General features: G+C 39.6%; 1 protein-coding gene across 1 annotated transcript in view; it reads left to right on the top strand.

Moving 5' to 3' along the window:
* The first annotated feature begins 2,541 nt into the window (after positions 1 to 2,541).
* Positions 2,542 to 11,849, top strand: part of TMEM39A (transmembrane protein 39A) — a 30,823-nt gene continuing 21,515 nt past the window's right edge. The window contains exons 1-3 of the mRNA XM_019448455.2: positions 2,542 to 2,857; positions 4,279 to 4,465; positions 9,451 to 9,673. Of these exons, the coding sequence (XP_019304000.1) occupies positions 4,353 to 4,465; positions 9,451 to 9,673 (336 nt within the window). The 5' untranslated portion in view covers positions 2,542 to 2,857; positions 4,279 to 4,352. The remainder of the gene's footprint in view (positions 2,858 to 4,278; positions 4,466 to 9,450; positions 9,674 to 11,849) is intronic.

Here is an 11,849-nt window from a genome sequence, read left to right as displayed (position 1 = left end):
AGCACATAACTAGGGCACCTGGGTGTCTCAGTTGGTTAAGCATCTGACTCTTGATTTCAGTTCAGGTCATGATCTCACAGTTCATGGGCTCGAGCCCCACATCAGGCTCTCTGCTGATGGTGCAGAACCTGCTTGGGATTCTCTCTCTCTTCTCTCTGCCCCTCCCCCTACTTGTGCTCTTTCTCTTTCTCAAAATAAGTAAATAAATGTTTAAAAAGCACATAACTGAAACAATGTGTTGTGTAGACAAACACCACAGTAACCTCTTCAAAGGTAGTCTAAAATGAATATAGTGGAGAATAATTTTTAAAACTTTAATAAGAGTTTTTATTTTCCATAATTTCAGTTTTCTGTCAGACGAAAATGGAAATAACCTTCTATTATAATGTCTTTAAAACGAGAATAAATCAATATTTTCTGCAACTTTACAATGTTTATGTGGAAGAGCATCAAGAGATTGGGAGATAGGCTGCATGTGAACCCCCAGAAATAATTGTCTCATTTTCCTAACAGATGAGATAGTTTATTCCAGTGGTTCCCATATGTAAATAAGCAGAATCCTAGAGCTATGAAAATCACAGATTTCTGAGTCCTGTGCCCGCCACTAATTAAAGATGTAAACACTCTGGTTTGAAAGACCCTCCATGTTCAAGCTCTTCCTGCTCTTCAAATTCAACTCATGCCACATTCTCCTTTGCTCACCATGACCTAGCTATACAGCTTTGTGTTGTTTCTCAAACATGCCAAGCTCTAACACACCTTAGAATTTCTGCATAAGTTTTGTTTTCTATCTTGACTGCTTTTCCCTCCCATCTTTGCTTCTGGTTCCTTCCCAACATTCAGGCTTCTACTGAAATACCATTCCCTCAAACACACATCCCCTCAAAATGGCACCTTCCTTATTTTCTACCTTAGCCCCTGTTTGTCTCCATAATACTAATAACGTATTTTATTTATTAAATGCTTCCTGCACTAGAATATAAGTCCAGGAGGTCAGGAACATATCTGTCTTGTTCACTAAGACAATGTCTGGTACACAGTAGGCGCTAAATAAATACTTGCTGAATGAATGGAGGATGCTGGGGAGCCAACAGAAAAGTGGCAAAGGAATTTCAATGTAGCAAGCCAGGAAGCAGTTAACAGAGCAAATATAAATAAATGTACAAAATTATGAAAATATGTAATAATCTATGTTGAGTTTTATATATTCATGAATGAAAGTTCTGTAGTACCTTAGGACAGTAAGAATATTTGGAATATTACTAACTTTAATGGTTTTGATATCGGTCATTCTGGCTCTAAATTCTGGCTTTGCCACTTATTAGTGCGGTTATTTTCAACAAGTTATTTAACTTTCTTAAAACTTGTTTCTTATGTAAAATAGGAACAATGATAGCATCAAAGCAACATGAGATTTAAATGAAATATGTAAAGGCACTAGTCTAGTGCCTGGCACCGCAACGACTCTCAATAAAGGTTAACTAATCATGTACTCCATAGAGAGGGCTTTCTCTCAAGGTGCTTAACATCTCTGGAGCGCGAGATCTCATATACCTGCTCTTTTTGACACTTTTACTCTTTTTCTAATAGTGAACTATTGGCAGTTTCTGATTCATCATGATATTACCCACCATTTTACTTTTTTATGTCACTTCCTTTACTAAAAGCTAGTCTTTCATGAAAACCTATTCATTCTTGCAGTTTTCGCTTTAAACCCCAAGCTTGCTGTGTCTTTCTTGGTAAATGCCGCCAACACCATCCCCCAGAATTTATTACAGATTGCATGCTAATGCTGGACTTTGGGCATACTTTTAAAAAATGGGTTTTTTTTTAATGTTTATTTTTGAGAGCGACAGAGAAAACATGAGCAGGAGGGGGAGGGGTAGAGAGAGACACACACACAGAATCTGAAGCAGACTCCAGGCTCTCAGATGTCAACACAGAGCCTGACGGGGGGGGGAGGCTCGAACCCACAAACCGGGAGATCATGACCTGAGCCGAACTAGGAGGCTCAACCAACTGAGCCACCCAGGCACCCCTGGGCATACTTTTAATGTTGCATTTACTGTAATTGTAATGACTGTGTTTTCCTGGTGTCTCGCCTCTTTCAATAGACTGAGCAATCTGTAGTATTAACTCCAGCATCCATCCAGTCCTTTAATTCACATACAATAGACGCAGACTGGATGATGAAGCAGGACATCGCGACTTGAACTCCTTTATCTGGCGGTGACGTGACCGTGGGTGACGGCTCCGAATCTCCTCCGTCTGTAAAATTGGGACGATAACTTGTACGTAGCTGTTAAGGAGAATCCAAGAGACACAATAAGGACCCCTAGCATGGTGTCAACGTATCGTAGAGGTCCAGGAAGGAAATACTTCGGCCAGCGTTGGCTAGGTAGGTTGGACCACAAGCCAATGAAGAAGGAGAGTCCCACTGCGCAGGTGCATGCAGGAGTGGGTGGGGTGCTGGCTCTTCATACTGCAAGAGCAGTTCCGGGGGCCAGCTAGACACTGGGGCAGCCGGCGGTCGCGGAACTGACGTCATTGCCGTGCGCTGCCACGTCTGCTCAGCTCCGCGGTAATGGAGGCTGAGGTTGAGTGCTGACGGGGCCGGGCGCTTCCTTTAGCTTTAGCTCTGGCTCTGACTCTGGCACTGACCTGGGGCTGGGGCGGGGGCTGGCAGCCCGAAGCCTGGACACCTTTTCTCAACTTTCCGGGCGGGGACGGCCTGCGGACAAGCTTCTCGTTTGGAGCTCTTCAACGCGGGGAGGGAATTCTCTTGCCTGGGGTCCAGCCTGTAAAGCCGCCGCCTCCTCCCAGGGATCCCGCCACACCGGCCGGGCCTCCTCCATGCGTGAGTATTCCCGCATGTACAGTATGCGCTGTCCGACTGCCCGGCGTGCTTCGGTCCTCTGGGTTGCGCCGCGGGAAACTCTTTGTCGTTTGTCCCCTCTTAGGGGCCAGTCTGTTGAAGTTTGTGGTCTCTTGCCATTTGCCTTCCTTCACTTCATCCCCTTGCCTATTCTATCCCAGTTTTTTGCTTCACACTTTTCTTTCCCTCGTTAACTGAGCAAGGACCAGCAGTCCCTACATCTAGCGGTTTGAATGTTTTGTCTTACCTGGGGTTTCTTAGTCTACCGCCGAAGGCTGTTAGGAATAAGGAACATCGGATCAATCTGCAGTAACGTTTGAAAACAAGGGTTTTTTCCAGGATGTCGTTTTTAAGTTGTATTATTTAGGAAGTAGATTTTGGTGTACGTATTGGCAGAGCCATGTTTTTGCCGTAAATTGATCAAGATACAGTTTCTTTTCGATTGGGGGGGGGGCGGTCTTTATCTGTTATTTGCCTTTTAATCCTGCAGTTTCAGTAATTTTTAAATGATTTCACACCAGTATAGTGGCCATCCACTATAGCTCTTTCTAATATTTACACTCTAACATATGGAGTTACAACTTGAACAATTCTTTTAAAGACTTAAAAGGCCAACTGGTGTACTTTCATCCATCTTTGTCGGTCCTGACAATCACCTCTGTAGGACAAGGAACACTTTTGAAGAAACAAACTCAGAGGTAAAGTGACTCAGTTACAGTCAGATAATATGTGGCACATCTGATCTCAGAACCCAGATCCCTTGATAACAAAACACAACATTTTGGACAGTGGTGATTCTCCTGTATTTCAGGTAGTTCACTGTGAAATATCTGTAATATTGAATTGGAAATGTGTTTGTTAGGTGTTTCTTGTTAACTTCTAGCTGATTGTAATATTTTTCATATGACACAAGTCAGCTGACAAAAGACACAAATTGTGACCTGCCTAATGCTGACCAGAGCTTAGATCACAACTTAGGCTTCTGACCCATTAGAGTTTGCGTAGTCCTTTCATCAAAGTAAAGTAGGTAATAGACCCTGGGGGAGCATTTATTTGAAAATCTAGTTTTACAAGGCCTACTCATTCAGTTTTTCTGGTTGTTTTGTTACCTTGACTAGTTTAAAAATAGTAAACTGAGGGGCGCCTGGGTGGCTCAGTCGGTTAAGCCGCCAACTTCGGCTCAGGTCATGATCTTGCGGTCCGTGAGTTCGAGCCCCGCGTGGGGTCGGGCTCTGTGCTGACAACTCAGAGCCTGGAGCCTGTTTCAGATTCTGTGTCTCCCTCTCTCTGACCCTCCCCCATTCATGCTCTGTCTCTCTCTGTCTCAAAAATAAATAAAGGTTAAAAAAAAAAATTAAAAAAAAATAGTAAACTGATGTTTAAATGTCTTTTCTTTTGTTCAGAGTTGAAACAGGTTGACAGCCATTAACCTGGATTGCAACTACAGGTGGCACTGGAAGCAGATTGGTTCCCGGACATGCCCGGTGGAAGGAGGGGCCCTAGTCGGCAGCAGCTAAGCCGTACAGCTTTACCTTCTTTACAGACTTTGGTTGGTGGGGGCTGTGGCAATGGAACAGGCCTGAGAAACAGGTAAAGAAGAAATAAGACTATGCATAATTTGTAATATCCTATGATCAGTATGACAGCAGTCATCATGCTATTGTGATAATTTGCTTATCAAGATTATTTGTAGCAATCCTGCCCTTGAAGATTGAAAGATCAGTATTTCAGAGTACTTTGGAGTGGAAAGTTGTGATATGGGGCCCACAAAGTGAAAGTAGTCCTGTTCTTACAGCTGATAATTCAAATTCTAGTCATCACCTTTTTTAGCCATTAAAAGAAGGGAGAAGTGAATTTAAAGTATAAGACAAATGTGGTTGTTTAACTACTTACTAACATTCTTTTTTTGGACAGGGGAGGACAAATTAAAACTGACAGTTAATGTGAAATTCTAAAACTGTAAGTTATATTCTATCAAGGATCTTACAAATTATTTTCTTCAAAAAATTGTTTGAAATGAATAAACTATCAATTGTAACCCAAACATTGTAAGACTTATGTTGTATGAGAGTAAAGAGTTTGGCCTTTTTAATGGAAATTTATCTTTGTTCCTAATTTTCAGAAGTTAGGATGGATTATTTCTAATCTTATCCAGGGTAACTCACTTCATGAGGAGTTTCAGTCATATAGCAGTGGAAAGAGATGGCTTTTACTTTATCAAGTGTTTGATCAAGATAACTTTTGTCATGTAATTTCTGCTTCCTTTCTAAATAGAGTTTTCTCTTGCTTGGATTCTAGTTTTCAGTATTACTAGCAATCTGGACTCTTGTTGCCTTTTCAGCCTTCCTGATGTTTTTTGTGCACTTCTCTCTTCCTGGCACTTTTTATGGCTTGAAAAATCACTAAAACTATTATTGAATTATGTTGTGACACTTTTACCTAGAGAGGTTATTTTGGAAGGTGGTTCTGTATTTGTTTCTTGATGGGAAAGAAGCAGCCTAGAATAAGTTATTACATACCACCTAGAAAGGATTATAAGAAATATGGATAATAGCAGTGGTAGGTGGCCTAGAAAATAGTTTTAGGAAGAATGTGTACAAAGTAAGACAGAATCCAGACTAGAGAACTCACTTCTGGAGTGTCTGTAGAGTACTAATAGATAATTGCTTAAGTGTGATATAATTTTGGATGATATATTTGATTCTGCAAGATACAGGTCAGCTGGAGAAGAGAACATTTGCCCGTATTTGGTAGGTGTTTGTGGCCTGATTGGTTAAGTTAAACTTGAGAATGTCAAGGAGCTAGTTGGGTGACACAATCAAGATTGAAATCCAGGGGCACTTGGGTAGCTCAGTTGGTTAAGCATTAGACTTCAGCTCAGATCATGATCTCATGATCTCATGGTTCATGAGTTCGAGCCCCACATCAGGCTCTGCAATAGCGCAGAGCCCTACTGTGTCTCCATCCCTCTCTCTCTGCCCCTCCCCTACTTGTGCACGTGCGCGCTCTCTCTCTCTCTCTCTCTCTCTCTCTCTGTCTCTCTCTCTCTTAAAAATGAACGTTAAAAAAAAGTAAAGGTTGAATTCTGTAGTTCCCTGTCCTCCTTTTTTCTTATGGGGAGCAGGAATTTTTGTTCATAGGAAAAGTGCTTCAATGATTGCCTTCTAAAGAAGAAGGATATGCTGTGAATTTCTGAGTTTCCTGGAGAGCTTTTAGTTGAAGGAGAATCTTATTTGAGAAAGACTAAGAGTGATTTTTTTTCTTTGTTTTATCCTTGCTTATACTTTGTTATGTCCAAATGATCACTGCTTTCTCCATCCCTTCTAATTCTTCTTTATTCCTTGGAATCTTTCTTGCTGTATCCATATGCCTAGCTAAAACCTTGGTAAAAACCTTGGGTGTTAAGTCTCTAATGAGCCTTCCTGATAGACAGCATTTCACATGTGTTGTCACAGGTAGTTGCTCAAGGATTTAAGTGGGTCCTAAATGACTCCACTGAAAAGGACTCTTGGAAGTTTGCACCTGGTTTCCTCCAAACTTTACCCCGTGTACCTATTCCCTCTGCTGATTTTGATTTGTATCCTTTTGTTGTAATAAATCTTAGCTGTGAACATAACTATATGCCAAGCCCTTTGAATTTTCCTAGTGAACCTCAAGCCTGGGCATGATTTAGGGACCTGTAGCATAATTTGAAAGAGAATATTCTATGTTAACATTGAAAATAATTCTTTAAAGAATTCTATTCTAACTCTTGTATTACAGGTGAAGAAACTGAGGCTCAAGAATATAAAGTTACTTTCTCAAAGACTACAGCTGGTCTGTTTAGACTAGGACTACCCACAGTGTATCTCAGACATTTGTGTTATTTTGCTTTTTTCGCATCTATTTTTATATCCTGTTAGAAAAATAATACTTTTATTATTATTTAATAATACTGTTTATAATACTATTATTTAATAATACTATTATTATTTTATTACTCTGACTAGTTTTTTGAGATGTATAGACAAAGTCTGTTTATTTTAGCTGCCTTTTTTTAAGAACTTTGATCTTACCTCTTAAGTTTTCAAATTAGAATAAAACTCTTTTTCCCCTCAGATGCTCTACATCACTTTATTTGACCTTTGTCTCTTTGTTTTTTGAAGTATAATAGCCAAGGCTGTATAGAATATCACAAGTGTAGATCTTCTGCACTTTGTTTTGAATATTTCTTGAAGCCCAGCATTTTATTGAATTTGTTAACTGCAGAAGCACATTTGTCTTCTTTACTTGGGAAAAACTGTCAGAACCTTTTTAACCTTTAAATAATAGCAAATAATTTAGCATGCTTTCTCCTTTCATGTATTTTTGACTGAAGAAGAATAAGAATTTTCAGCATGTTCCAGAGTAGAGGCTCTTAACCTTGTAACTTCTCATCAGAATTTATTTCCTTATCTCATTGATTATTAACTGGGGAGAGGGAATGGCTTGGCTGTTGGCATTAATCCCCTTCATTCAAGTCTACCAACTTGTACAATTGCACACCTTTCACATTTTATTCTGTGTGAGTGCACCTCTTGTGCAGTGGCCCATGTCCCATAACACACCGGAGGGCTATGGTATGATAATTATGGGTTTATGATTGAGCAGGTAAGGTTATGAGACCTACTGGTAATTCACAACCTACTCATTGGTAAGCTTGTTCTATTGGAGTATGCTCTGGGAATGAGAGGAAGAAACTTTTACAGTTTTTACCTACCCTCCCCCCATTCCTGTTCTTCCCTTCTAGCTCTTCTGAGATTCTGCCATGGTATTCTTAACTGTTGAGAATGAGCAGAGTTCATATTCCCATGAGTCACTTAAAGTACTGTAAATGTCACATACTAATGCTACAATTCTATATTTGGAAATCTTAGAGTAGAACGGCAATGCTGATATTGTTCCCTCTCTAGAATATTCTTTGGAAATATCTGAACCGAGCCTCTTTTCCTTGGTGTGTAAACAAAAGTAGACCTTAAATCTCTGTAACTATTCCCAGGCATATAAACAATTGAAAAGTTTATTCCTTACTGCGCCCCCCCTCGGCCCCATCTTATCATTTTAGATAGCCCAGCTATTTCTGACCTATAAAAAATCTGGAAGGAAAGAACAGCAAGAAGATGGGGATTAAAATCTCCATATTTTAATTTGTGTTTTAAAAGATACCTCTTTTGTGACTATATATTAGTCTGCTGTTTTCTCAACATAAAGGTATATATGTGCAGTGAACTAGGAAAAGTACAGTCTCTGTTCTTAAGATTATGATTTAATAGACAAAGCATAGATGTATACAAAAATAATGTAACAGTAATGGAAAGTACAATAATAAAGGCATAATTTAGGTATAATGGTGGCACAGAGGTGAGGTGAATTGGTTTTGACTGAGTGAGTCATAGTAAGCTTCACGGAGGATATACTTGATCATTTAAAGAAAGTCCTAAAGGGGGCGCCTGGGTAGCTCAGTCGGTTGACCTCTGACTTCGGCTTAGGTCATGATCTCGCAGTTGACGAGTTCGAGCCCCGTTTTATGATCTCATGGTTTGTGGGTTTTAGCCCCATGTCACGCTCTGTGCTAACAGCTCAGAGCCTGGAGCCTGCTTCAGATTCTGTGTCTCCCTCTCTGCCCCTTCCCTGCTTATGCTTTGTCTCTCTCCATCTCAAAAATAAATAAACATTTAAAAAAATTAAAAAAAAAAAGTCTTGAAGCATTTTGTCAGTAAATGTGTAAGTGAGAGGTTAAGGAAGGTGGTTTGGAATGGTATTGCTGGTGAAAGGAATAGCATGTACAAAAGAATAGCATGTATGTTCACAGATAGCAAATAGCATGGGTATTCTATAGGTTGCATATGGAGGCGTGATAAGAGATGAGGCTAATCTGTTAAGCAGAGAGCCTCATAGGACATACTGAAAATTTCTGGATATTATCCTGTTGGCAGTAGAGAGCCATTAAAGAGTTTTAGGTAAGACAGTAACACTATCAATTTCACTTTAGAAAGATCTCTGAAGGCAGGTTGGAGAATTTGATAGAGTTAATTTTAAGGAGATTACTTCAATAGTTTAGGTAAAAAATGGTAACTGCTTGAACTAAGGTATTGGGTTTAGAGAGGAGGGTGCAGTGTAGAAAAAGTTTTATAAAGTAGAATATATAAGATTTAGAGAGTGATTAGGTATGGAGAGGCAGAGGAAAGTTCTAATATGACTCCCAAGTTTCTGATTTTGGCAGCTACTGAGTGGGCCATGAACTAGGATCAAGACTATAGGAGGAAGAACACAGCAATGTCCAGTAGATAGCATGATAACATGGGTCTGAAACTCAGCGGTGAGCTCTATGGGGAAAAATTTTAGTTTTCAGCACATTGGAGATCATGGAAGCTGTGGCCACATGTTAGATCACTGAGAGAGTGTGCATAGAGGGAGAGACAAGTAGGACATCCTAGGAGAGAGTTTGGGGGAAGGCCAACAGCTAAAAGGTTAATGGGGAAGGAAGCAGGGTCCTTTTATGCTCTATAACTCTGAAAGCTGTCACCATTTGAGTTAACCGTAGTTTTCTTTTTCAGGAATGGTAGTGCTATTGGCCTTCCGGTCCCACCTATCACAGCCTTAATCACCCCAGGTCCTGTTCGTCATTGCCAAATTCCTGATTTGCCTGTGGATGGGAGCCTGCTCTTTGAATTTCTCTTTTTCATCTACCTGCTGGTTGCTCTGTTCATCCAATACATCAATATCTACAAAACAGTGTGGTGGTATCCTTACAATCATCCTGCTTCTTGTACTTCACTGGTAAGTCTTAATAGGACTTTATGTGACTTAACCAAGAAACTAGTGGAAAGCCTATGTGTACAAATTACTTGTCTTAATAATTTTTCTTTCAATAAAATGTTTTTCTGTTAAACCACAGATTACTTTAAAAACTAATCTCATAAGATTGTTAAAATATAAATATCTGTCTTTGGTCCTTGACCAGACAAAGTAAAAATATAAATGAAATATAAATGAAAATACAAAAAACATTTAAATAATTCGTTACAATAATATCAAGGAAGAGTTTTGATACTTAGCTTTCTTTACACTGTCTTAAATTTGTTGGATATTTAAAGTGCCAATATGATTAAATTCTAGGAAATTTATCTTTTTAATGGCTATTTTAGGATAATGGCTGCTTCTATAACAGATAAACCTAAAATTGTATAATGCTTCAAACACGTAATATCTGAGGCAGTTGTTTTGGTTCACAGGATTAGCATGCTTCCATGTGGTCAGTCAAGGGACCCAGATGGAGACTCTTCTGTCTTCCAGTATGTGGCTTCCAAGGTGGCTGTGGTCCATCTCTGTCAGCCAGAAAGGGGAAAGAGCATAGGGAAGTATGAAGGAGAGTTTCTTGTGGGCCAGGCTCACATCATTGTCACATGCTTCCACTCCTAACTGCAAGGAGGCTAGAAACTATAATCCTTGCATAGGTTTTATTGTTATGGTGAATAAAATTGGGCTCTGTTACAAAAATAAAATGGAGACAAAGACTATCTTTGCTGAAGTATGTCAGAATATATTGTAGGTTTCTTCTGTGATCTTTCCATTTCTCTAGGAGAGCTGGGACAATCTCAGTGCAGAGAAGGTTCTCCATAGATGGGTATATAAAGTAACAAGTAAGGGTGCTCAGGTTACTTGATAGGTAAGTGGTTGGCAGTGGCAGATTTGGGTGGGTAGTGGAGATACACTCTAGGAGAAAGAAGACTATTGTGCTGGGTAGTTTATGTATCTGGGACTTATCAAGATTAGCAAACTTCCTTGGCCTGGTAAACATAGGACTCAAATGTGGACCAAAATCTTCAAAATGATACGGGAAGGGAATAAACATTAAACAAAACAAAACAAAACTTGTATCATTTGGTTGTTCCTGGAATTAACTATTAAGAATTTTCTTTCCGGGGACTCTGGGTGGCTCAGTTGGTTAAGTGACTGAGTCTTGGTTTCAACTTAGGTCATAATCTCATGGTTTGTGAATTTGAGCCCTGCATGAGGCTCCACACTGAAGCCCTGCTTGGGATTGATTCTCTCTCTCTCTCTCTCTCTCCCCCCCTCCCCCTCCCTCTCTTCCTCTCCCTCTCCCCCCCCCCCCCCCCCGTCTTTCTCTCTTTACTCCTTCCCCACTCATCCTCGCTGTCTCTCAAAATAAGTAAACTTTAAAAAAAAGAATTTTCGGGTCACCTGGGTAGCTCGGTTGGTTAACCATCCAAGTTCGACTCAGGTCATTATCTCCTGGTTCATGGGTTTAAGCCCTATGTTGGGCTCTTCGCTGATAGCTCAGAGCTTGGAGCCTGCTTCGGATTCTATGTCTCCTCTCTTCTCTCCTGTCTGTCTGTCTGTCTGTCTGTTTCTCTCAAAAATAAATAAATATTAAAAAAAAATTTCTTTGCATATTGATGATACACCTACTTAATACCAAGTAAGAGAATTTTGGTTTATTTAAGAATTGTACCGATTTGGCACAGCTCTCGTGAGTTCACTTGCTCTTACATATCAAGAGTGTACTTTGTGTTTTAATAAACTTTCCTGCTTGTGTTATTCCAAAAACAAAAAAAAAACCAAACCAAAAAAAAAATTTGTAATGATTCAGTGCCAAATTGTGTGCTTTTTTTTTTTTTTTTTTAATAGCCTTTTCTCCTGGATTATGAATTTATTGAGTGCAGGAACTGTACTTTACCCTTCTTTGGCCATGTTGTTGTAAAATGAAGAGGTTGGATTAGATGATCTTTAAGGCTTCTTCCAGCTATGTAGCTCTTTAAGTAAATTCCTCACTATCTTAACGATGACATTGACAAACATTCATTGCTTACTATTCTTTTCAAGTATTATCTTATTTACTCCTTCTAAAAACAGGTACTACTGTCTGGTTCCCATTTTATAAATGAGAAATATGAGATCTAAAGATTGCAAAGCTGGCTCAAAATCACAGTAG

Source organism: Panthera pardus, unplaced genomic scaffold (assembly GCF_024362965.1).
Source record: "Panthera pardus isolate Hobbes unplaced genomic scaffold, ASM2436296v1 HiC_scaffold_16, whole genome shotgun sequence".
Taxonomy (NCBI): Eukaryota; Metazoa; Chordata; class Mammalia; order Carnivora; family Felidae; genus Panthera; species Panthera pardus.
The sequence above is the reverse complement of the archived record's forward strand: the minus strand, read 5'-3'. Positions and strand labels throughout refer to the sequence as shown.